Source organism: Misgurnus anguillicaudatus, chromosome 9 (genome assembly GCF_027580225.2).
Source record: "Misgurnus anguillicaudatus chromosome 9, ASM2758022v2, whole genome shotgun sequence".
In the NCBI taxonomy this organism is placed as follows: Eukaryota; Metazoa; Chordata; class Actinopteri; order Cypriniformes; family Cobitidae; genus Misgurnus; species Misgurnus anguillicaudatus.
The window spans coordinates 22,490,540-22,518,061 of NC_073345.2; the positions used below are offsets into that span (position 1 = coordinate 22,490,540).

Here is a 27,522-nt window from a genome sequence, read left to right on the forward strand (position 1 = left end):
TGTGTTTATTATTTATTACTTAAAAAAGGTTGCAAGTTGACTCAACCTAAACCTTCCCATGCAATCACTTGCCTCACTTTTTATAAGTTAGATCTAGGTATTACTTTTTACAGTGTATATTATCACCTACAGGTGTGCGACGCTTCATTGTAATTGAGGGAAGCATTTTTTAATGTTCGATTTTTTTGTTATTCATTAGTTACGTTTTTGGATGGCAAATGTGATGAATAAGCAGGGTCTTGTGGTCTCTACACACATTTTAAAGATTATCTTTCATGCAACAAATGGAAAGAGTTCACAATCCCGACATATAATTTCATCCAGCGGGTGAAAAGGCGTCATCATTATCAAAATCACACCGTCTGCCAAACTACTTCCACACTGATTTTTTGCACATTTTGCAAATGTGAATCAGTTTATTGTGAAGGCCTTGATTTAGTACAATGTTCAAGAATGCAGAAGTCTTATATATCAACCTAAAGCATCTGGATTACCAAGTACAGTGAGAAGACATGTGATGTTCCAAGGTGTGAGGATAAGAGAAGATCCAGCTGTTCTTTTTGATGGGGTCTACGTCTGACCTCTTGACCTGTTTTCATACTCGCATCTTATACATCTTAGTTATCTAAGATGCTGAATGTTCTGTTTTATGCAACTGTTCTTGTGCACAATCCCTAAAAGCTTTTAAACCAAACCAAAATGTGATCATGGCTAAGCTAAGTGAACAAAGCAAGGGTGGTTGCATCTTATAGATGGAAACTTTCAGTTGGACAACAAAGTCATTGGTCTACTGTACGTACTGTATCTGTCAATTAAAATCAGACTTATTTTTTCTAAAGACAAAAGCAGAGCTGTCCGTGGTTCTGAAGGACTGTTGATCATACAGTGGCATTTACAAATGATGACTCTGAAGGTCAATGGAAAATTTGGGGTGAACGTGGGGAGGAGAGTATTAGCGTGTTGCACTTTCTATTCGAAACAGTTGCTGTGAACTTCGAAAAAGCATGACAAAAAATGAATTATGTTTTTTCCAAGTTATACAGTATAACTTTTTCATCCAACCACTTCAGTAAGTTTATCTATCTCTGAATTATTTATTAAAGTGTAAATATTCAGCACTATTACTGTAATGATACTTTATGATTCATTGTTTTACAGTGAGGTTTCCATTAAACCGAGCAACTCTAAAGCTTCATGTTTATCAAGTCTGAAAACATATCGCAGTTGTCTTTAATCAAGCTCACTTGCCGTTCCAGAAAACAATGTTATTGACTAAAACGCATAAATGTGGTTGACAGATCAAATAAACACCAACTTCATTAGCAGCATGTTTCCCAAACCCAAAGCGTTTCAGCCCTGTAGACTCATTAAACACTGAAAACTTTCGTCTGGGCAAGAAAGGGCTGTCTGTGAAAGATCTTGCTTATCTTTCAATCTCAAGTGAATACTTTCTTGTTTTCAAATCATATTTGACAAGTCAAGTTGGTCTTATCCCAACACTTGAATGAAAAGAAAGAAAAATACAGCCCCACTTTGGCCGTATTAACTTACATTCAAATGCAAAATATTGCTTCGTGATAGTTTGTAAATTCAGTTCTCTGTTCAGCTAACGGCTCGATGTTGCCTGGAGTTGGCAGGGCATCGATATCTCCGTTCTCGCACGAGCTGAATTGATAAACACATGCCTCATCTCAGCCAAAGCCAAGGCAAATGTTTGACACACCTGCTGACCAGAAATTGGAAACCTCAGGAGATCATTACAGATCCAAATTTCAGTCTGAACCGGCCCTGTGTTTAACGCGCGAGTCTGCAAATTCACTATATTTAGCAGTTTCAATCTTTTATGTTAGCTGACACAAGGTTAGATGTTTTTCGAAAACTCGTTGATCGCTAATGATAGTAGAGCACCTCTATTACTGGAACTCCTCAGGCTTGGCTCAACGTCACCACATCCAGCTCCAAAAATACACAAGCTACCCTTGGGGCTATTAAAATCTGCCCTGTCTGTTGCTGCTCTCCAAGCAACCTTTTCTGGAATGAAACGCTCACAGCTGCTCCTGCGGTTTGGTCAACAAGCCACAGATTCCTTTGGGGAAAGAGTAAAGTTGTGAAGCTGTGAAGGTCACAATATATATTTCAGCTAAAACCAACAAATGGGAATTCCTTCAGCTCTGCACATTGAATATGTATGATGCATCTGAATCCGGTTCTCCCCGCAGGAGCCAAATGACTCCGTGGATCTTTCAGAAACCAACAGAAGATCGCAGACTTAGCACAACTGATATTTGTACTTATTTTCCATCTTTGTTTCGTCATTGACGTCTTGATTTAATTTATTCATTAAGTTGAGAGCTGACAGGAAAATCTCGGCACTAACTGGTGAATTGTGAAATTGTGGTCCTGTGCCAGGGTGAGATATATCCCTAGATAGCCAATTTAATATTATTTATATTTTGCAGTCTTGAAGGTGGAACGATGCTTTGAATGCGCACCATTTGCGAATAAAATCCAGCATTGATGCGGTGGTGTCTTGAATCGATTTTGGTGTAATTGTACATGAAAAGATGTTTACAAAGAACATCTAAGCAAACACATCAATATTCGACTTGAAACAATGGGAATTGCCTGGGAAAGTCAAATATGTTTCTGAAGAAATGCCATTGTTCTCATGTGAATGCAAGATACCCACGTTGACCGCAGCAGCTATGAATATTTAGTCCGAACTCGCTGTCATTTCTTACCTTGTTAATTTCTGGCACTAAGTTTAGATGGGGAAACACATTACAAAAGACATAATGAAAATCAGGCCACAAACAACAGCCAATATTTACATACACACCACATGTCCTTGTCAGCAGCTCTTTGAAGCAGATGAGGAAGAAGGACACAGTTTGATAGCTATAAATTGTACAACTCAAAATGATTTGTAGGAATAATACTGAGACAATAAACCCTGGTTATGGATTTGTATAGTTTCAATAAAAGTTTAAAGGCCAGGTTTCACGGACAAGGCTTAGCCAAAGGCAGGACTAGGCCTTACTGTGGGTTCGCACCAGCCGCGTTTGAGGCGGCAAATTCGTGTCTACCGCGCGTAGTTAGGTGCTTGAACATTTTGAGTGTACTCGCTTCATTCCCGCTTGAAATTCTAGTCATCGAGACATTCGCACAGAAATTCGCGCCATGGGAGGGGCTTCTGTGACTCCACTAGCTTCCTGTAATCACGTCACTACAAGAGAAAGCTCCTGATTGGTTAACACAGCGCATTTTTCTGCCAAAGTTCAGATTATTCAACTCGTGTGTTTCCCGCAGCAGCGCTCAATTCACAAACTAAACACACAAATGAGGCGGAATTGCGTCTACCGCGCCACACTAAATGCCTCATTCGCGCCGCTAGACCTTTAGACGTGCGTCAACGCGTCTTTACATTGACTTAACATTGAAATCAATCGCGCTTGACACCTCTACAGCGGCTGATGTGAACGCAGCATTAGTTAGATTAAGATGTTTAATGCTGCGTTTACACCAGCTGCGGTGGAGGCGTCAAGCGCGAGTGATTTCAATGTTAAGTCAATGTGAAGATGCGTTGACGCGTGTCTGAAGGTCTTGCGGCGTGGATGAGGCATTTGGCGCAGCGCGGTAGACGCAATTCCACCTCATTTTTGTGCATTTGACGCGAATTTGCGGTTGACGCTCGAGTTAAAAAATATGAAGGAACGCTTGAAACAGGAATAAAAAGGACCTCGCTTGGAAGAGTGTCAGTGAGGACATTGGGCAACCTAGTAAGTTGTAAATACACATTTTACTTTAGAGTCACATGACGTTCATCGACCCGCGCCGTTTATTTTCCCCCTATAGTAAGGTGACCAATACAAACCGGTAACTCTCTCGATAAATGCACAATCAACATCAACCATCTTGCAAACAGATGAGGCATAGCACTTGCCCCTCCCACAAGAAGCGTATTTTGGCTCTGACGGCGTCAAATGCTTGGTTTGCATGACGCAACAAACACATATTTTGAAAACATGAGCAACACACATGACACTCCAAACACATATTTTGAATTAGCGCCCCTCAGATGAGCAGTCACGAGCCGCCACTGGTATCTAGTTCTTTTGATAAAGCTCGATATTAACAAATTGATTTTTTTCTTCACACAGATGCATTTTACTACTGAGGTAAACAAAAGAAAGTTGCGTTCTTGCACGGACACAAGTCTGCTAGGTAAGGAGAAATATATTTATTTATTCATGTGTAACCAATAGAATAGCTTTTTTTAAAGATGAGCATAAATGATAAAAATGTCCATTTCATGTTTTTTTTTTGCCTTTGTTTTCCTTTAAATATTACATAAAATAAATAATTTATTCAAAAGCAGTCAGGTAAAGAATGGAAATAAGAAATACAGTGGCCTTTGCATGTTAATAATGTTAGATTTGTTTATGCTATGGTGCTAGCTTGACTAAATTCAGATGGAAGGATGCTGAGTCTCCGTCTCGGTCTCTCAGTCTTGCACCTTGGACAAGTGCTTCCAGTAAGTATTTGCAGAACGTTTACTCCACTGTGTCACACAGTTTGAGAGCGTCAGAGTGTTTCGTATGAGTTAGTACAGTATAAATAACTGCATCCGAAGGTCACACACACAATTACACACAGAAGCAGTACAAGGTCTCAGTTCATTCCCGGAGGCGTCCGACTCCTCTCCGTCAACTTTGGTCCAACCTTTTCTTTCGCTAGAAAAGGGTTTGGCATAAAAATGTCCTATAGTTTTTCCCTGGTGCCAATAACTTAAAAACAAATATGTGACAACAGTTTGTTCTTTTAGTTCATTTTCGTAATGCCATCTGCTCCAAACGGCGATATACTGTCGAAAAAATTGCAAGACTTCTCTCAGTGCAGTTAAATGTTCCCACTCGGCTGGGGTTTGTAGCTACATGATAGGAATGGGAAGAAAGTGTGTGGCTGTATTTTTTCTCCGGGTCTTTTTGGCTCTCATCGGCTTCCCGTTGGCGCTCAAACCCACGAACATCGGCTTTTTCTTGTTCCTCCACTCGGCCGAGGCGTATGTGTTGTACCTGTTCTCCTCTATCCTCTCTATCAGCTTGCAGTCGATGCCAAAATCCCTCTGCAGGAAGAAGACAGATGCGAGTTAGACACTATCGACAGAAAGTTTAATTTGCTATTGAGTTAATGTTAATGTGAGTTAATGGTGTCATGCATGTACTGTAGTGTATTAGTGTCTATTTACAAGGCCTGCTGTGTTGGATCCAAGCAGAATATTACAGGATGTTTGTCTTCCTGATTGTCTGTCTGTCAGTTGATTTATTTACAGTAAAAACCTAATGCGAACCATACCAATATCATTGTCGCTACAGTTAGAAACAAAATGCATTTGTTAAATAGTGATTTTATTTTACAAAGTTATCCAATATTAAGGGTATAGCAGAGGATTTTCTTTGTCGAGGTGGATCATCAAGACTATTGGTCATCCGAGTTTTCAATCATTCTGGTGATATGTTTACGTAAGACCGTTGTACGGGCTCATCCCTAGGTTCGCTTCTCCACATGCGCACTTTTAGGTCTATATGGTTAAATAGACTGCATTTATATAACACTTTCATAGACCAATGGCCATCCAAAGCACTTTACATTCACCCATTCACTCACACATTCGTACATCGATGGTGGTGTCAGCCATGCAAGGTGCCATCCAGCTCATCGGGAGCAGCTGGGATTAGGTGTCTTGCTCAAGGACACCTCGACACTTGGTTCGGTGGAGCCGGGGATTGAACCACCAACCTTCCGATTTGTAGACAACCTACATGAACCACTGAGCCACTGCCGCATGTGTGGTGAGCTACGGTTTCAGCAGAGAGAAAAAGTGTCTACGAATTGTATGACAAGAAGAGAAAGGCCTCTGAAGAAAGAAACAAGACCAGAGTGTTTTTTGGGGGAATATTTCTAATATAGAGATGAAAGGATGCTGAGTCCTAAAGCACTCAGGTTGGGCTTCCCACAGCGAAGCTTCTACTCGACAGGTAAAGTTTGGCATGCTATTTGGAGAAATCTATTTAAATTCACTGTTAGTAAAAGTTGATGTAAGCTATGATTAGCGACGCTAGACCTGGCACAAGTCACGAACCGCACAGACACTGTAAACATCTCAATGTATGAGCCATGCCGACAGCAACTTGTAAACAGAGCGTGCATGAGAAGAACTAGGCACGTGCATGCTCTCTCGTGCACACATTTAATAGGCATTCCCTCTCGGGAGCAGGTAGAGTGTTGCGCAATTTTTATAAAAATGTGAAGAGGGCGGTTCTTTTCTAAAATTCGGGGAAATATTTTGCTATACCTTTAAGCGAGTACACAGCAAAACAAGACATCAGACCCGAGGCGAAGGAGTTTGCATTTTGGGACTTTTCCCTTCTTCTCAGTTGATTTCACTGTTGGGAAAAGTCCACCACTATTTTTCCCTGTTTCGGGTAACATGTGCCATTCATGGGAGCGGGTGAATGAAAGGCAATGGGGCAAGAGAGAGCGCAGAACAAAGAGGGAGTGGAGGATTGTATGGCTGGTTTGTGAATGGAGGAGAACGCATGCATGGAGCAGTATTAGAGGAGAAACTACAGTGTAAGGAAGAGGGCCTTCTCGACTTACTTTTTTTTAAAGATGACAGAACTCTTTTGCTAAAGCCGACTTTTGCTGAGGGATTATTTACAGGCAATGGAGTGGAACTGCCCTTTAAAACGACTTTAAGTGCTCAGAGACATGAGAAATAGAGCAGACTCTTTTACATCAAAGACACTGAGAGGAACCAAGAACCGACTGATCTTTCTGGAAGCTTGTAAAAAAGCTGATTTTCTATAAATAGTTTAGAAATACTCCATGTTGTTTAAAAATTCCGATAAGAAGTACGACTTGCCCTTGGATGGGATTATGAAATGTTATCATTATTTGTTGTGGAGTCCATTCATTTGACTTTTTGATTAAAAGAGAATCGAAGAGAAAATGATGCTTACCGCCCCGTAGACCACCCCTTTCTTGTTAATTGCAAGGTAGTAATTGCTTTGAATCCCCTTGATGGCAACGATGCCCACATCCACAGACTTGATTTCGAGTGTACCTACAAAACAAAAGTAAACATGTTATTTACATAAAAGCGTTGTAGTCTGTAAGAGGGAATTCAATTATGCATGCATGCATGAGTATTTCATTTAACGTTTATAATGTGACAAACAAGATGCACTTGATATGATATTGTACATAACATGAAATTGTATCATGTCAGCAGGGTTAGCAGAGGTGAAAGAGCAATCACAAGGTCACAATCATGAAAATAAACTTGCGTTAATGTGTGTTATAATCAGGTGATTTTGTAATCACTGCGACCCTGTATAATAGGTCTGCTACCCACAATCCACCACATCATCCTACTACTAAAATATACAACAGTCTGACTTGATCAGTTTGATCTTTCTCCAGCAGAGATGTAAATCCCAGGCATTATTTAAAAAATTACTTTTTATGTTCATACTGTAAGCGCACAGAAAAGTAACATTTTGCTTTCTTTGTTGGTTTTCAGAGCCAAAAGTCATACTGGCATGGACTAGCAACCATTAGCGTTTCAAGTTGTGGTAAGCATTACTGTTTTACCTTTTGAAGGCAATTATGTAAACCCATAAAGCCATCACGCTTCAGATGGGATTAGTCCGGGCCTAGTAGAAAGCAGGACTAACTGATCTTGTGTTTGTGTGTGGGGTTATAGGAGCTTTTGCCTGCAGCTTCTGGCCTTTGATAAACGCAAGCAGTTCAGTTTACCTTGTTGCTTATGTGAACTATACATTTCTCAATGCCCGTATCTTTGCCATATTTAACAAGCCTTTTAAACTAAGCTTTAAAAGCTCAAAGGCTGCCTACCTGCCCTTCTGTATACACCAGCTGAGAACCGAAATATTGGTTGTAGCTGTTCAAGCAAAATGTAAAGTATGTGCATGGTCAACCAGTCAAATAAACCAGTAGTGAAACTGGCTGACCCAGGAAGATTTGCTGGTTAATTTATATAAAAAACATCCTCATGTCAGCACTGATAGCCCTGCGGTTAGTGTGCCGACATAGCAACAGTGTGCTCACGGCGACCCCAGGTCCATTTCCGTCTCTGAGGTCCTATGGCGATCTCGCTCCCCTATCTCCACCCAACACTTTACACTTTGTTTACTATGCACTATCCTGACTAAATAAAGATAGGACAGTAAAGAGTGCCTTGAGACGTTTTTTAGAAGTGGAGTTTTTTGCATGTACTTAGCAAAACAGTCAAATTTGTTAAGTACAAATGAAATCACTAAAAAGTGACATTTGTAAAAATAAGGCATTTCATTTACTGACTAACAACCCTTTCATTTCCAATAAACTGAAATTACTGAACTAAAAATGCTCATTTACAAGAAAAAAAGGGCGTAAGCAAAAACCAATCGGCACAGGTAGTTTTTTGCTCATTACCCCTATTTTGCGCAGCATGTAAACACCTTAATCGGCTTTCTCAAGGTTTTGTCCATGTGCGCATGTCTCCGTGTGTGAAAGATTAACGTCAAACACACGGAATTAAGTGCAAAGTAACGCATAAAAGTCTCCACTCGACTTAAGCAGTTGGAAGAGAAACTGCGAAAATAAAAACTGATGTTACATTTACAGGTTCTGCAGACACGAAAAGTGATACAATAGTGTAGCTTAAGACAGATATGCCGTCTGCTTTTTGAACGACGATTATGTACTATAGGCGCTGATGTCACTGCCTGCGAGAAACCTGACAAATCTCCAAGTCCCGTGTAAACGCAGTTGTCTGCATATCCGGTTTATTGATTTGCATGTAAACGCATGTAAAAAGTTTTCTTTAATAAGCAGATTTTTGATAGTTATCCACTTATTATGTGCATGTAAACACACTCAATGTCAGATGCACTTAAAGGGTTTTGCATTTGAGCTCTTGAAATGAAAATACAACATCCCCACAAAAGTGAATAAATTATTAATCTTCAGAAGTACACAAACTATCTTGAATCATCTAAAAAGACTAATATTGGTGTCTGCATTGAGCCAGAAGACATGTAGTGCTGGGGAATTAAATCCACACCTGTGGAGCGGCGCACAAGCATAGCTACAACAGAGGGATTAAGTGGATCTCAAAGCAGTTCCTCCACATGAGCTCATGTTTCAGTCACCAGGAGAAGATGTAAGGAGACCTAGACTGCTCTCCTCTATCCTCCCTCGCCTCAGGTTCATGAACAAGGGCCACAGAATAAAGGAAGGGGCGCAGATGGGATCACAGACTCATTAGGATTAGGAGGAATAATAATCCATGATCAAAGGACAATATAGCACTGGAACAACCCCACAAAGACTTCGAAATTCGGATAAAAAATATATTTAAAACATCACAGACACACAGTGTATACACAGATGTACAGTTGCGTGTACACGCACAGGCGCACGCACCCCCATGTGAGTGATGTCATACTGTTCGTGTGCGCATACTGTCATGTCTACACTTCATTTGATGCCTGGTCTTTAAAGTGTGCAATGTCAAAATAAAGCCTGTATCTTCTGGCAGAAAAGCACCTGTTTGCTTTCGAGCGTTTGATGTGGTCTGTCAGACCAAAACACGGCGATTTTTTATGAGTCGCAGGAGTGTTTTTCCTGTCTGCACTGAAGCCGAAATGCAGGTCTGCAACAAAAGACTGGATTTGCACAACCAAAACATCAGCGAGGCATCTAGACGGAGTTCTTCTCTTCATCTTCTCACTGCTTTCTTCTTCTTCCACACCTTAAACATTTAAGAACGGCCTCCCTTTGGTGTCTGCCAAATACTAGTTATTTAATATTACTATTGTGAAATGTGACCTTAAAGTACATTTTATGGCCATTCATTATCTAATCAACATTTTTAAGATATTACCAAGAGGAACACCTGTGCATGTCAGTCCATTACATTTTATGTGGCACATTAAAGTGTGTCTGAGCAGTCATTTAAGTTTTTTAAAATCAACAAAAACCTTTACAGCGATGCCATGACTCAGGAGAGAAGGATTTTTTCCCTGGCAGATGTTAGGTTTTGTTACATCTACAGTGTATTGCGGCGGTCCTGACAAACACAATTTCACTGCGTTATTTAAAGCACCGGCCAAGGCGCTCTTTCAAAATATCACAGACTTTCTAGCGGTGCAACTTAATCCCCCCAAGTACTCTTGTTTAAGTCCCTGTTAGGGCTCAAATAACATTGATTGAAAAGACTTCGAGTTTTAACAAGCCCATCCCCGCCTTAACTCATACGTGACACTGCGCTGTCCTCGGCCATTCGTGGTCCCGTGGTGGTCCAGAGAAGACTTGAGGTGGCCTAGCGTGATCTTCTCTCGGTAGACTTGGCTCTCACCCCGGGCTCTGTTGGTGGCCGCCCCCCTGCTCAACAGCGTTCAATGTTTTCTTGGCAGGATGACAGGACTCAGGTTATCGCATCTTGTGGTAATTACAAAAACCCCGACAGGCTCATATTTGTAGCCTCGTGCAACCTGCATCACGAGCAAAGCTTGCGAGAGAGTGAAAGAGACCCCCATCCACTTCAAACTCTTTTCTCCCCCTATGTGTCCATATGTTTGAAAACAACAAGTTTTAATCTTGCAGAGGGAGCTTTCACTGCACAACAAACCAGGACCTTTCCCTTGCCTCCCTTCAGATCTTTGGATAATATCCAGAGATCAAAATAACAACGTACTATGGATGTATTGCGATACAGTGATGGTACTGAAATGAATGTACCGTAGTATTTATGTTATACCCAAGGTACATATTTTTGTAGGGAACCCTCAGCACACTTCACCCGCCCCGCTCACAGAGATCCTCCACAGTAATGCCCTTACACAGGGTCCTTAATTGTCCTGGGAACCTTGAATTGCCTCTCCTATGACATGCATGTCTTTTCAATTAACCCCCCGCCTTTAGGCCATAAAATAAACGGGGTCCCCATTAAAATACATCTTTTGCAGCTGACCCTGCGTTGCCTTCTGATGACAGTGACTCGCACCTTTGATCTGGGCTCTGCGGGCCCCTGGCTCCTGGGCTTGGGGAGATCAGTGGACTTTTGGGGCCAGACTCATTACCAACCTAACATGCTCAGAAGTGACTTTAGATGAACTCAGAAAGTGCTTCCACAGTTTGTATCCAGCCTTTTGAAGATTTTATCACTTCTGTTCGCTGCTCACGCTATGAGTCGCAGAAATAAATGATGATGCGTCCTGGATCACACCATTAAAAATAAGGGGAAATTGAAAAATAAAATCAAGTAGAAGCAATGAAGGATCTTTTTGTATCTGAATACTGAAACTTACTACTGTTCCTATAACTTGGCAGAGCTTTGCGTTTGCAACTTAAAGGTTGTGGCTTTGGTGTCCAGGGAACACGCATGGGTGATTCTGGCGAATCAAAATAAGAAGCATACAGTTACAAACATCTCTTCATGTACTATTTTGCACATGATTTCAAATGACATCGTACAAACCAATGTTGTTGTTTTTTCCACATTTAAGGGGGAAAATGTCATTACCGCAACGTGTCCATGACTGGATTTAGGTTCTTTGACATGGACATATTTATAATTAAAACATCTAAAAAATAAAAAGCTTCAGTGCATGTTATATTATAAACATTTACAGTAAAGAAACATGTGGTATTTGGTGATCAATGGTAAATGTAGAGACAATAATAAGGAATATAATTGTGTCCAAGACCAATTTTCTCATCCTCCGCAACTGTTTAATCCCTCAAGGAACTAACATTAAAAAACAATTGGTTGGAAGTGACATAATTGACTGTGACACTCAAGATGGCTACCAGGTAAGCAGTTCTTATTTTTTCTCTCCAGATAAAAGTTGAAATTTTGTTTGTCATAGTGCCTAGACAACTTTTTAGTTCTCATTACCGAAACATGAGTTTGTAAATGCATGTATTTAATGTAATTTCATGATGCGGTAATGATTCTTTTTTAAATCCTCTAAAAATAATGGTTATAGTGAGTTCAGACCTTAATCTTATATGTGCAAAAAATGGCTTCAAGGGCTTTTAAAAAATTCTGATGCTGGACACCTTCTAAATCTGGATTTCGTTAGAATCACTCATATACTGATAAAATGAACGCTTTGGATGAATGCATTTGCCAAATGCACACATGTAAATGGACTAATAGTCTATGGCACAGTAAAATGTTGTGCAACTCAGCTCAGTTTGCCTACTGAGAACTTAAAAAATGTGTAATTCTGTTTCCTGTTTATCTTTCTTTAAAGCCCAAGGTGGATTATAATGGATTACGGCAACATAGTAATTCTTTAAAAAAAAGTTTTTTCTTAAAGAGCTGGAATTACGAGCAGTGGAAATATATATCGGTAATAAAATGTATATTTAATTAAGCCCAACCTTTCATTTAAAAAACTACTTGTGTTTTATTACGGTTATATATTTGAATCTCTGTAGCTGTGTTTTACGGATGAGAGACTATCAGGCCAGGCAGAGTTTTATGTTTTTGTTGTTAATTCTCCAGGCTCTCAGTGAACCTTCCTGTACTCTGTCTGGAGTAAACCGCCTTAGCGGAGCAGTCGAGATTTTCCCTCAACTAATTTCCGATGACAGACAAATTTGTTCAATGTTTGGATTGCCTAGCCAATGAAACCACTATAAAAACACGTGCACAACCTCGCACGCAGCATACGCAACGCACACACACAACCTCAAGTGGTGACAAACAGACCCCAGCCTCCTCTTGAATGTCAGCGCAAACACCTCTCCTCATCCGCACTAGAGAGGATCTTTGTGAGAATTTGTGGCTTCGGTGACCAGTAAAGCCACGAGGGAATAGAAGTGAGAGAGTTTTGGGGGATGGAGGGGTTGCTGTCTCTCCAACTACCAAATGTCTTACGAGCACTCTTTTGAAATTTGGCATGGTTCTTATAGATTCACTGTATGATCAACTAAGTCACATGGACTGTCGAACAATGTCAGCTATGATTTCTGCATTATTTTGCACAATCATGTCTGTCTCCATTCTGGTGTGGAATGGCCACCTTTCACATTCTTACCTACACTGAAATCCTTTATGGGTTGTAACATTACAGTGGTCTTACATCGACTCTGTTCTCATTTAAATGCTTTGATGCCCCCATCAGGCTCTCACCCGGCACCATCTGTTCAAGCACATTGCGTAGGAATTCCCCTTGGCACTTGTAAGAAGTGTGCGAAGAGAAGTTCAATACGCTTTCGGCTATACATTTGTCCAATGTCATACAGTAGTGTGTCAAACACATGCTTTTACAGGCACGCCGAAACACCTTGCAAAGTTCGGTTCCCCCTTTCTAGCTTGATCAAATAAATGGAGGAAAGGTGAGCTGTGGGTTATCAGCGCTTGGGTTCTGGGGGGTTGCCTGTTTGTTTTAAAAGAGAGAGGAAAACAGGCATTTAGATATCTCTGTTATCTAAACCAGACGTCCTGTACCTGGCTTTAGACTTCATCCCAATACTAAAAGAAGAGCACTTAATTCTTTTGGTTACACCTCTTAACCGAAATGCTTAATGAGCGGCATGTGTTGAAGCTTTGTGAGAGCTGTTGTAGAGTCATTGTTGTCATGACACCACCCAACGGTTTCATCGGTCGATCTGCCGTCAGCCGTCTGCTGTCGGTCGCCGTCTGTTGGCAATCAGACAAACCACAGCAGAAAAGAGACAGCGGTGTTCTCCCCACTACAGGCCTTGGCACAAATGGTGCTCTGCTTTAGGTAATGGGGTCAGAGGTTAGGCACACATCTGGTCTTTCTGCAAGCTGAACTTTCAGCAGGGTGAAATGGACGCATTAACTAGATGAAGACATCGAGTCGGCAACGCGGCGTGGCCTCTTGAATTTACGCATGTGGTGTGCGTTTAATGGACTTGAATGCTTTTGAACATGTGTACATGTATTTTTATTACTTATTATTATTCATGCCTTAATTTCATACTTTATGTAGCATAATATGATAAAATAAATCTACATTACATTGGACACATGCTAAATTAATATTTTTCTCATTTAGTAAACAAGCAATCACGTCAAATTGGGCATTTTGATGTTTTTCAGGTGTGGACTTTTTAGGAATCCTTAAACTGTCTTGTAAAAACAAGCGTTGTTATTTATGAATCAGAATGGAGAAAGTTTGTGTGGACATCAAGGTTAAAGGTAATGAAGAGTAACACTGACACTAACCTTACACACATCGGCTCAATCCTCATAAGTCACTTTTATTACTTGAAAGTTTGGGATTTCCCACGGGAGCTATTAATGGGCACTGGACGCGCATGCACATTGACGCTTAGTGCCATCCATGTACTGTAGCCAGAGCCAAACATGAGTCAATTCACACTAAAAAAATAGATTTTTCTTAATTTTGTGTATTTTTGATGATATAAAGATCTTGATATTGAAAACTGATATTAACAATAATCTAAGTAACTGCACTTCCTGAAATAAATGACAAAGCTATGATCAAATTGATATACCTTGTAATGTAAGTCACTTTGGATAAAAGCGTCTGTCAACCCTGCTGAAAAAAACAATAAAACCATTACAGAAAATTCTAATGGTTTCCATTAAAATACCAATAGGAACCATTAGCTTTTACCATTAAAACCACTACACTGCAGTGTGTTTTGGGACATATTCCATTACATATTCCATTAGAACCAATACATAAAACTACGGATGCACCGATAGGATTATTTTGGGCCGATACCGATACCGATTTAAACAGACAACTTCTGGCCGATACCGATATTAAACACTTGTATACAATACTATACAGTTGGTCTATTAGCTAGTTTTTTTCTGCATCAAATTATTTTTAACTGAACATGGATTGGATCTAATTAACATTCAACTGACCAACATAATAAGAGAGGCACAAATTAAGCTAAAACAAATATAATAAGACAGCATGACAACCTTCAAAGGTGTTTTTTGCTATTCAGCATTTATTTTATTAACAACATTAACTCATTTTTTGCATATAATGGACTTCTTTATGCAGTTAATTAATAAACAATTGATATCGGCCTTTCTTGTGCTATTGCCGATATGCCGATGGTTTCAAATTCATCAAAAATCGGCCGATAAATATCGGCGGCCGATACATCGGTGCAATAGAACCAATACATACCATTAGAGTCCAACAAAAACCAATACACTGTAGTGTGTTTTGGGCCATATTCTATTAGAACCAATAAAATTCCCAATAAAACCATTAGAATGAATTCTGTAATGGTTTTATTGTTTTTTCAGCAGGGAAATGTCATCATACCAGTCTCTGTAATAGGCCCAATTTAATTGTGCTAATAATGCAATGCGATGTTGCCTGAAAAGATAACCACACTTGACTTTTCATCTCTCACCCTCATTAAAATGACAAAGCAACTTTTATATACAGTAAACTAAACCAACAGAAGCTGATAGAAAGCAGGCTTACTTGTATTAACATTCAACTCACAAATTGTTTCTTAAACCTCACTAGATTATTAATCTAACAAGCATTTGTTTGCGCAGTTGATAGGATTCACATACAAAGTGCCTCAACGCCTGAAAAAGACCCCAGTAATGTATATAACTGTTTGTGTAATATAATCAGTGCTCAATGCCCAATGTCAAAACAAATCCCAGAGCACCAAATGCAAAGTTGTGACATGAGCACAACTGTGACCCAGAGCTCTGCCGGTGCAATTGATTTAGATCTGAAAACACGTCATCGAACCAGCAATAATCTGTATTCTTAATTGAATCCTATTAGATTAAACTGACCTCCAAATGGAGTGAGAGGGCTATAATGACCACCGGCCTGACCTCCGTTTGATCTGCTGCCCAAAAGCTGACACAATGATTAGAAAGACCCCTGCACTTTAGACCTTAAAATTCAACCAGTAGTTGAACTCCGATCTAACACATACCCTTCAATCAAAGCTGTCAAAGCCTAATGATCCTCATTAGCAATTTCCTTCGCTTATGGCAGTACCACAGCATTCGAGTCTATACTGACAACGTGATGCAATAGGTTTGTGCGCTCTGAGACTGGGGGGTCACAGTGATCTTGTTGTTAGGCGGTTAGACTCACTGTGCACTGACCGGGTGCCATTTCCAAAAAATGTCTTGGGGGAGATGAGTGTCCCAAACACAATGTGACAAAAGTGATACTGAGCTGATACATTCTGAAAGGAAATCAAACAATATGGGTAGGATAAGATTTCAAGCAGGGCATAGACGGGTCTTTTGTGGACTTGAAAACCGAAGAAGGCCGGACTTGAGAACTCAAACGTAGACAAAGAGACCCTCTGACTGCAAGTTTAAATCTGGGAAATGTAACAATTTATCATACTTAAGCACTCTGCAAATGTTTTTTTAAGTCAATTATGCAAAATAAATATTAGCTGTCTCGTAACTGGCTTTTGATTTACTGCATGGATGAACGGTAGCCTAAATGTATATTTTGACGTGCATTACCGGTACAAATTTTTTTATAAAAGCAGCATAAATTGCTTCGCTTGTCAGAAGTTTGTTTGGTAAATAAAATGCAACAACGAATCATGCATGTTAATTACCTTGCTGTATAAATATTTTCTGATTTATTTTTTCTATATTCTGGCTGAAGCTATGCTCATCTAAAACAGAAAAGGCTGTAACACATGCATTTGACTTGCATTGGTTTTTAGGTTCACCCAAACAATGCCAACGTTCATTCCCATTCAAATCTTTGAACACAGAGACAATCAGTAACGTCACGCAGTGCTGGTCGTGGGAATATTCGCTGCTTCAACTTGAGAGAAATATTGCACTGTGTGTGGACTGGTTTCTTTTAAAATGGCAGTGGTTCTAACTACAAGAAAATCATTTGAGGATGTTTTGAGTGAATACGATACATTACATACCAGGCCACAAATTTCTGCCTCTTCATGGGCATTTGTGGCAACAACAATGGTTTCTGATTACAGAATAAATCAACCGAACCCGTCTATCGCAGCATACTGACTTGCCGTCGGCGCTTTTTTTAACGTGGGGGACATGGAGAGCACTGCTGCTACCTTGTGGGCACCAGAGGCCCTTTGAATTCAATTACAGTGTCCATGAGAAAAGCACGGAGAAAGCATAGGAATGGCAGAGGTCCAATCAGTTTTGGAGAAACGATCCATTCACCACCAAGTGGTTTCCTTTTGCTATGCCTCCCGCAGACATTCCAGCCCATATCCACACTTTAGATATATCAGCGCTGAGACGAGATGAGAATCCGCTCTGAAACTCACTGCATCTGGCCTGAACATTATTACCAGTTTGTTTCATGCCTTGAGGTCAATGTGGGAGTGAACCGCGACGACAAAATGTTCACATGTGGTAGACGAGTGGCAGGAACTTTTTTTACATGTACACAGATTACCGACACAGGATAACTACAAAAACATTGTTGTACATGATAGAGGTTATATAAATCATGATATATATATATATATATATAAAAAAATATAACTCTTTCTACTTACATTTACATATGTATTTAATTAAAATATACATAAATAAATACATATATACATACATATATAGATGCATGCATATATACATATATATATATTTGTATCTATATATGTATGCATATATTATGCACTTCCAAGTTTTTTGGATACACCAAGGGGTTTAACATACTGTATGTCTAACATTGTCCAGCTTTCTGGACAAACTCTTTGATGGTAGTTGAAAGGTTTCCAAAATCTTTAAGCCTGGCCTTGGATTTATTAAGAGCCTTTCTGCGCAACACATTTAAGAGGCAGTTCGGCTAATTGAAATACCCACAGCCATGTCTTGCGGAGTTCCAGCACACCCTTGTCTAAAAAAACGTAGCGGCGTGCACATGGGCCCCATATGTCAAAGCCTGTTTTATTAGCGCCAACGTGTGTGCAACCCACTTTGGAAAGAGTGCAGAGGGAGTGTGGTGGCCAGGTGCTTGCCGCCGGCTGTCTGAACTCAACACGAACGGTGGCGAGCCCAGATTCAAGTATAAATGATTTTGCTTATTAAAGATTAGTTATTACCGAACAGGATGACACTTTGAATAGAGAAAAAAAGATGTGGTTACAATTTATACAATAAAAATATTGGATGTATTTGGGCTGAGTTATGGCAGCAGTTGTAAAGATAACTTATATAGTTAGCGATGTTTGGGAGGACCTTTTGACAGTTTGCATACTTTACAGAAACGAAAGCTCCCCTGGCAATTTCAGATTGGTTCCAGGAAACCTGCTCCGAATAAATGTACGGTCTGAAACCTAAGGACAAACATGCTGAGCTGACTACCAACCAGCCTTCTGTAGCACAACTCCGAGCACAGCAGCGAGAGCCCACCATGCAGCATCAGGTAAGGTTTACATTATCTAGTGGATGTTTGACTGGAAAATCAAAGGAGGCAGGAAATAAGCAGTGCCGTTTCTTGGGCAAGCAGTTTTCTTTGTATGGGACCCACATGTGAGTAAAGGGGTGCAACTTACTGTACGGATCGTCCTTGCTTTTGGTGCCGTTGACTTTTCCGTTTTTATCGATCCTGAGAAAGAACTTCTTGTAGGAGAAGAGTTTCCTCTTGCGCACGTCGCCCGTGAGGTGATTGTAGCTGCGCACGTGCCGCCCCACCACGGCCGGGGACGAGAAGTTGGTGTCACGCGCGGCCCTGTGGGTGTCATGGCAGGCCACGGGCAGAGACGAACACAGGACCAGAAGCAGCAGTAGCAGGGAGAAGAAGGACAGATGAAACCAGGCTGAGGAACCCTTAGTCACTTTCCATCTGCACATTGTACTGGAGCTCGTTGGACTGGGAAAAGCCTCACAGAAGAGTACATGCTGAAGAAGTGGAAGGGAGAAAGGTTGATGGCAGGAGGTGAAGCCCCAAAGGTCTGTGGCAAACACCGCGGTCGCTTCCTTCGCTGCTCGGGCTGGATCTGGTTCCCCTCGTGTCCGAAAGGAATGTGTCAACATCCATAACTCAAAACACCTCTACGGGGATCTGCCTTACTCCTCCTCTCCCACATACGATCCAGTGGAGAGCTCAAGGAACCCCTTTTTTTGGATGGTGGAAATGAGGACAGCAGAAAACAAGAGTGTTCTCGTGAAGAACGTCAAAACAACCCGCGGCAAATCTGTTCTTGATGAAGCTACAGGAATCCACAGTAGGAAAAAAACGTGTAATCCCTGCTGTGTCCAGCTCTCTTCTGTGTCTCTCTGGAGCGCTTCAATCTGTAACAGAGCCTATGAGCGTCTCTCTCCCCCTCTCTGATTGAAAGTGTGTTCCCTTTCCACTGAAGTGCTGAGAAGATCCCGAGGTGGAGCAGATCTGCCCCTCTGAAATAAATGAGCGTGGACACTCCTCTCAACTTATTTATTTGGTTCAGGGCCCCAGATGTAATCTCTTTAGCTAATAGGGAGACTATGAAAGGCGGTTGGCTTTGAAGATCCGAGCGTGCGCGTGTGTGTTTTGCCTCTTCGAGTGCGTCAGAATGAGAGGCAACGAGGGGCATATTTCCTCACCCCTCTCCTATCTGTCTCACTCTTTCTACCAATTGCCTCACCCTCTCTCTCTCCCTCTCTCTGCCCCTCCCACCCAGTTCCCTCCCATTTGGGCTGGGAGCCCCATGCGTTGCCCAGTACAGGTCTCCTCCAGCTAACTGTTGCAGCCCCCCGTGGCATGTGAATCTTATCAGAGACACCTGGAGATGATTGCTGCTTTTCCCTCATTCATCCGCAGCCTGTCCTTCACCACTGTCAACATCAGTCGAATGTCCTACCCGTGCTTTTGTGCTTTTATGCTTTTTAAGTTCAAAGATTGTATTGTTTGTAGCAACAATACGAATGTCCTGGCAATTATGTTGCATTTGGAGGTCACTCATAACAACAGAAAGAGAAATCCACCCAGAAAGGAATCCCTGTCTCATGTTTGCTTTCTCTCAGGTTTAATTTCCTTTTCATATTGTCCGACAAAATCCATATCTCCGCTTGTTTGACATCTTTCTCTGGTTTGGAAGAAAAGCAAAGTCGAATTCCAATCGCTGCCAGGTAAATGCCATTCGTATCACATTTGGGAATTGACGCTGGTTCAAAATTGTACAGTTGAGTAAAATGTAAATTACAAAAGGTGTGAAAAGGATCTGGGGATTATGTGCGTGCATCTGGTTGAACCTTTTGCGAAATTCCCAGGTCATGTTACATAACAGTTTCATCTTTGTGAAGTGCTGGACACTTTACTGTATGTCTTGCACCAAAAAGTTGAATTCTCTATTGTGCACATACACTAGAAATTTAAGCACTAACTTTCGGAGACATTTGCGTATTATTGGCAAGGGGGATGGGCCACCAAAGTACAGAGAAAAGAAACATATGTTACTTTAACAAAACTGTGCTCGGTGTATTTAAATGCACTGACAAGATGGTTTACTGCCAATATAATATCTAGACATCTGGGTCTTGATACAGTTAATAAACACAAAAATGCAAAAAATGAATGATTTAATGTGTAAAATTAAGCTTTGTGGTTTACTAAGTCTCTCAAATCGGATGGCTTGGCAAATCATTGTCATTATTTTCTATAGCACGAAGTTCAAAGTGTAGTTTGTCACATGCTTCTTTGGCATATTGACAGAGAAATGGCTTCAAAAGAAAACTTCACTGGGTCCCTCTAGTGAAGCAAATTTTAACAACAGGAGAAAAGGTGAAACCTTAAACTAATCCTCTCAAAACCTCTTGTTTGAGAAAGAATAGCTGTGTTTAATAAAAGGTGTATTTGCTGTTCCTGTGAAGTCTGCGCTGTCCCGCACGAGTAGCAGTTACCTGTCACCGGTCTAACGTTGTGCCCGGGCCTTCAGAAGTGTTGGGTCAGCGCTTAATCTCACGTCCCACCGAACACCTCAGTCTTATCACACTTTTCCTCTGTCAGACATTTCCTGCCGACACTACAGACAAGGAACCAATCAGGAGAATGGGAACTCTGGGAACTCTGGTTATTAAGTCACACATGATTGATTTCAAAGTGGTAGTGAACATGAGCTTCTTGTTTCTAGTGAATGTGAGGCCACCCTGGAATAATGTGATGGAAGACCAAAGTACATGGATGACATTATGTCCATTTACTTCTTAGCTTCCTTATAATATTTGCTGATAAATTAGCCTACTGATACGTCCAAGTGCAAACACTTTTCACATATAGGCATACAAAAAATGTCTGAATAAAATGTCTACTGTGGAAAATCTTTTTTCCGTCTGCTACCATAATTAAGGATGTTTACAGCTAAGAACTGCAACTTTTTATGAACAAAGCCATAAACAAACAGCAATTAACATTAAATAAACATTAACATTTTAATAGTAGACATTTAATGTTTTCATTTAAATGATGGAAAAAAAGAGAAAGTAATAAAATAAGTTATCAAAATTTAGGAAATATGTGCTCTCAAACGTTGGGGGCGTTTCCGCTGTCAGCACTGAAGCCACGCCCACTCATGGTAAGCTGCCATCTCTCTTACCTTCCAAATACCATTGCAACCTGAATGGATGCTCGTGATCGTGTTAGGGGCGGGGCCATGCATGGTAGCTAAAGTGCATCATCGAACCACTGTTTTAGGCCTGCCTTAACAATCCGCACGCAGCATTGTACATTGGTGTCTAAATAACTCCGTAAGGGTTATAGCAAGAATTAACAGAAATTCATGTACAGCTTTAAAGATTTTTCAAAACAAGGTATATCTTTCACTATTTTGACTATTTTATTTTTTATTTGTAAACTTTCTATGGTTAAACTTTCGGTAACACTTTATTTGAAGGGGTGTTTCAAAAATATGATATGACACCTTCATAATCATGACATGATACGTGTCATGAACATGAAGGAGATTTTATGCACATTTATGACAACTGTCATTGAGTGCCATTTGTTCAGTGATGTCATTTTTAAGATGACATTGTTTGAAATTTCTTTGTGATGACAACTTGACATAAACCAATACATTATAACCTGTCATAAATATTTCATAAACATGAAATAACAGAATAATTATCAAACTTAAGGAACTAGCTTTATGGGTTAAAATTACATTAAACTGTTATTTAAATGTAAATAAGTTTTAATACTATGTAAAATAATTTTAAATACCTTAACAAAATGCAACAGACACATCAAAATAGTATACTTAACTTTATGTATGTGCACAAAAAACTGACAACTTACAGAACGTGTTCTTCCTCACACAGAGGATTCTGAAATTTTCTGACATAGAACAAAAAAACGAATAAAACATTTAATGAATTTAATGTAATTAACTGTTTTTTTTTCAGCCATTTTTGTACTGTTTTCATTTAATTTTAGGTGAATCCAAATGCAATAAAATATAATTTTATCAATTTTAATTATTATTTTTATTGGATGATTGTTTTTATTTTTCTAACACCTGAAGGAAACTTAAAAAAAAAATTTAAACTGAAGAATAAACATGACACTGTTATAAAACTATTTGACAGATTATTAACACTTATTGACATTTTAATGACAAGTTCAATTTGTACCACTGTAGTTGAGGTCAAGAAAAATATTCATGACGCTGTTATAAAACTATATGACAGAGTATTAACACTTAATGACATTTTAATGACAAATTTAATTTGTATCACTGGTAGAAAGTGGTAAGTTATGTTGTCTTGGTAATGTTAAGTTGTCATAATAAAGACAATTTAAACAATGTCATCTTTGCATTAAAAATGACATAATTGAACGAATGACGGTTAATGACATAAACGTGCATAAAATCTCCTTTATGTTCATGACACGTCGTGTCATGTCATGATTATGAAGGTGTCATTTCAGTCTTACGAACACCCCTTCAAGTAAAGTGTTACCAAACTTTCTTACTTGATTCATAACTTTTTATATTTTAGCAAAGTGGCTGCTACTGTATAAGTTCATACAAAAAAAAACATGGGCCCTAACTGTCACTGGGCATCAGTACTCCTTTATAAATGACACCTCTGTACTTAAAGACTTCATATTAGTACCTCAAACGTACATATTAGTACCAAAGGCATACACAGGGTCCTGCCTATTGACAGCTTGGGACCAGATGTGAGGTTAGGTGTGGACCTTGATACATTTTTTTCCCCAAAAAAATGCACATTGTACAAAGTCATACAAAATTGCCCCTTGTAAAATAGTTACTTTTCCTGTAAGATCAGGTGGGGTTATCCCATAAATATGTCACTATTCGATTTGGTATGGCCAGCTAATAAACTGTCAATGTAAAACGTGCTGACCAGGTTTCTCTTTTCTTCTGCTCTCAAATAATCATTATCATTTTAAGTAGAGACTCAGAGGCTACAGACCGCCATTCACAGAGATAACCTATCTATGGAGGGATTTGTGAAAGGAGAGAATCTGAGACAGCCAGAGGATTTCCCCAGCCAGCCTCTGCCACTGAATGTCCTGCAGTGTTTCTCATTGTTTGCCGCCTCATAAGAGATAGCCAAGAGAGCCTGAGAAAACGAAAAAACAGCACTATTTAACGGAATTCAATCTGTCCCAATAGATTCGAATCGCTAACTTACATGTCTGTGTGTAGATTGTATCTGGCTAATAAGGGGCCTGAATCCTTCTCTGTTACTTCAAAAGGGGGTGAAATTCAACCTTTTTGCAGTGGGGACCTTTGCCTGGACTCTCTCTCTCTCTCTCTCTCTCTCAGGTGTGTCACCGTGCAAGCTTCAAGAGAGGGTTTTAGGCAGCAGACTTCCAAAGGACTGTTTGTTCATAAGTTCAATGTTGAAAGCTAAATATGGGTAAATATACTGGCCACTTTCAAAGCCTACATTTATCTTGCTCTCATTTAATCCAAGATTTTCTTAATGATTAATTTACGAGCCAACCACAATATTTAAGAGGAAACTCCAATACTTTGCCTGCATTTCTATGCAGGAATTGCATCGGGCCTCTAAGCTTAGTACCCAAGCAACTAAATCTTCTTTTTGGTTTAACATAGGCACTTCAAAATGGCAGTATGAAACATGGAAAATGAAACTTTTATATTACTTTTAAAACTTGTTTTTTTATGTACAGAGTTTTACACAGCTGTCAGTCTTCAAAGTTCAAATTGTGAGACTTTTTAATATGCAAATTGCATGCATCTGTTTTTACTAAAAATACAACAATACAATTTCTGCAAATACTTAACACATGACAGATCCTTAATTTAAGTCATTGTTCTTACTGTATGTGCATGGCATTCACCTTTGCGTATCTGAACCTGTGACCTGCCACAATCCCCAAGCTCATTCAATAGCACTAAGTGATCAGCACCTCAAAGACAAAGTCTCCAGCTGCCCGCTGTTGAAATATGCATAAGGTACGTGTTCACTAATAGTAAATAATACATTGGCTAGATTAGTTTTAATTTCAGGGAAAGCGAAGCTGAATAAATAAATGATCACACAGTCCATCTGGATCTATCAGCAAATTATTAGTGTGAGGTCATAAAATCGTTTCATTATAATGATAATAGTATGAGAAAAATACAATGATCTACAATTGAAGAGTTTCGTTGCAAAACGAGATAACCACCGTTTTGTTAATTGTTCAGAAATCTCGTTTTTTGGTTGTGCATTCCAATTAATTTCAATTCAACTGCAGTTGGTTTGTTTTGATTTAAACCTTCATAGCTTAAAAAATACAGCTAAGTAGCACCATAAAACAAAATAATAACACGATAAAATAATAAACATGTTTTGACAAAAATGTTAAAAATGGATTTATCTCGTTTTGCAACGAAACTCTTCAATTGTCATGCACACAAGTGAATAAAAACGTACATTTGCACACTTTTATAAAAGTGACTTACTTTGCATTTAATCTTTTTTTTTCAGTAGGCTATGTGTGCTCCTTGGGTATCGAATGCATGACATTTGCAATAACCCCCTACCGAATAATATAAAGAAATTATAAAATGATGTAGATGTTAATTACAAAAGTTAGCAGTTGTCCTAATACATTCTCATGAAATTTTGTTATATAGTCACGCAACATTTTGATTCTTTTTTCGTGATATAGTCACAAATTTCCGCATTTTTTCGTGATCGTATCACAAATTTCTGTTTATGTGTAATTGTCACGTATTGGTTACTTAAAGGCTCTCTAAGCGAATCTGCGAGACGTTAGTTATTGTTGACATTTGAAACTGTTTTCAAACAGACGGAGCGTAGCTAACTCCTCCCCCTCCCCATCCCTTCCGTGCTTTCATGAACGCGCCCAATCCCCACCCCCAAATCCTTTTTGTCGTTTATTGGCTGGAATACTTTGTTTTGTTTTGTGAAGCTAGGTTTGGCCACTTGTTGATATTGCCGTTTGTGAAGCCTGGGCTGTCTACAGAGATCGCGTTTTTTTACAGTTTGATCAGCGGACAGGCAGCAAGCAGATAGTGAGGAGATGTTTCCGGTATGTAACAAAAAATGTTTTATGGTCTAAAACGCTTCAATTCGCTTAGAGCGCCTTTAATTGTTTTGTCCTATTTTCTTATCATTGTCGCTTCAGTTTAAGGTTAGATTTAAACAAAATTACATCCTTACCCAAACCCAACTCTAATCCTAACGCCAGGCGACAATGGTTTAAAAATCAGAAAATATAAAAAAAGATTCAAATTTTTTTTATAAACCAATACTTAAAGTGACATCCTAACACAAACACCAAATCTAACCCTAAACCAAAGCGACAATGGTTTGAACATAGGAAAAAGCAGTTGAGTAACCAATACGTGACAATTACACGTAAACATAAATTCGTGATACAGTCGCGAAAAAACGCAAAAAGTTACGTGACTACATCATGAAATTTCACGAGACTAATATGTATTCATAACTTATGTAAGAAAATCTTTCTTAGCATTACAGGCCTTTAATTAAGAAATTAATCTTTCGGTTAGCCTTGCGTTTTATCAGGTGTTTCAATTCTCAGTGAAACATATGAAGTGTAAGGAGAGGAAGTGAGGAAATGAGTGCCAGGTGTCTTTTACCGGGAGGTGACTGCAGACGGTTACAAAAATATTCCCATGGCCTTATAGGACAAACAAGTGTGTAAATCCTGTCAAACTGACATATTCACTGACGTACGCTGATAACATCACAAGTGTCTCCTGTTTTGTTACATTTAAATCACTGGAAAAACTTTAAGAGGTGTTCTGGTTTTATACTAAAATTATATATTTATATATTAGGATTAATTATATTAATCTGTATTCTGATACAGTAAAATCAAAAATAGGTATATAAAATTGACTAATGTGCGATATTGACTACATAAAAGATCCTTGTATAAAATTGTCTTTGCTCCCCTTAAAGCACACAAAATGCTTTTTGGAAAATTCTCAGATCATGCTGGGATGCATCATCAGGTTTTGCACAAACTTCTGGAGTTTTTGCAAGCTCGAATGAATGCTGTCAGTAAAGCAAATATGCAAACCAAATAATAAATACTCTGAATCAAATAGCATTTTATTTTGTTATTCGTTTATTTTGTATCTTTTAACAAATTTTGAAACCCACTGTAAAGCTGATACTCTCACAAGTGAAGGTTTGTGAGGGTGAGAAGGCCACAAACTAAGTCATCCAAAGGTCACAAAAACTAGAGTCAAGTAATGACATGGCCGGGCCAACTAATCGACAGAATGACACCAGAAGTACCTTTGCCCTCCCCAAGCAAGAGGTTGAATGTCACACTTGAACTGGTGTCAATATGTGCAGGATCACTCTATCAATGACTGCCTCAGGTTACTACAGACAGAAACATATGTTCTTTCCCTTGACCTAAACCAAACACACAGTAGGGTAGTGTTTACCATCTGCAATTTAAACAACAGGTGAGATATATTTAATTTATTTAATAAATAATAAAAAACATATATGATCATTTAAGCTCTAATTAAATGCTGCTGACTTCAAATGTATATAACACATGTATGAAGACATTACAAAAGGCAAGGATAATGAAAAACAAAACTTTATTTAAACTAATGGACTAACTGCACCGTGATGACAAAGCTGAGAACATGGTCAGAGTATCTGTCCTCCATATGCACTGTCTGACAAACAGGAACAAACAGACTATCCTTTACCATGGGGACCAGAGCAGGATACCCAACATTGCATGAGAGATTATTGGCTGGTTTTCTTTGATTTTGTGGTTTGAGATTTCTAAGAATATAAACAGTTGAGACTCAAATGTAATAAAAAATTAATACAGCGGTTCTCTTTCCTTTCCAAACTGTTATTTAATTATTTGTAAATGTCCACAATATAAACTATGTATAAGGATGAGTTATATTTATTAGCAATAATTGTAAAGGTTCCATGTTTTTCCTAAATAATAAAGTGATTATTTTATAATAACTCTAATAACAGTATTAGTCACACAACAT

At 39.3% G+C, this 27,522-nt stretch overlaps 1 protein-coding gene and 1 long non-coding RNA gene across 2 annotated transcripts; one reads left to right on the forward strand and one right to left on the reverse strand.

Annotated features, from left to right (window-relative positions):
* Positions 1-4,156: 4,156 nt before the first annotated feature.
* Positions 4,157-7,898, forward strand: LOC129423191 (uncharacterized). Its single transcript, XR_012371139.1, has 3 exons — positions 4,157-4,224; positions 4,458-4,534; positions 7,586-7,898. It is a non-coding gene; the product is annotated as an uncharacterized lncRNA (long non-coding RNA).
* On the reverse strand, positions 4,246-19,681 carry fgf10a (fibroblast growth factor 10a). The gene is made up of 3 exons (XM_055179405.2): positions 18,586-19,681; positions 7,023-7,126; positions 4,246-5,125 (listed from the first exon to the last, which is right to left on the reverse strand). Exons 1-3 carry the CDS (start codon positions 19,064-19,066, stop codon positions 4,931-4,933), a joined length of 780 nt encoding a protein of 259 aa, XP_055035380.2. The 5' UTR covers positions 19,067-19,681; the 3' UTR covers positions 4,246-4,930.
* Between the last annotated feature and the right edge of the window lie 7,841 nt (positions 19,682-27,522).

Bases quoted from the DNA above. Each gene is read 5' to 3' on its own strand.
- fgf10a (XM_055179405.2), bottom strand. From the start codon at position 19,066: ATGTTGACACATTCCTTTCGGACACGAGGGGAACCAGATCCAGCCCGA. The intron at 7,127-18,585 runs GTAAGTTGCACC...TTTGTTTTGTAG, and splicing joins AAGCAAGGACGATCCGTACA to GTACACTCGAAATCAAGTCT. The intron at 5,126-7,022 runs GTAAGCATCATT...TTCTTCCTGCAG, and splicing joins AAGGGGTGGTCTACGGGGCG to AGGGATTTTGGCATCGACTG.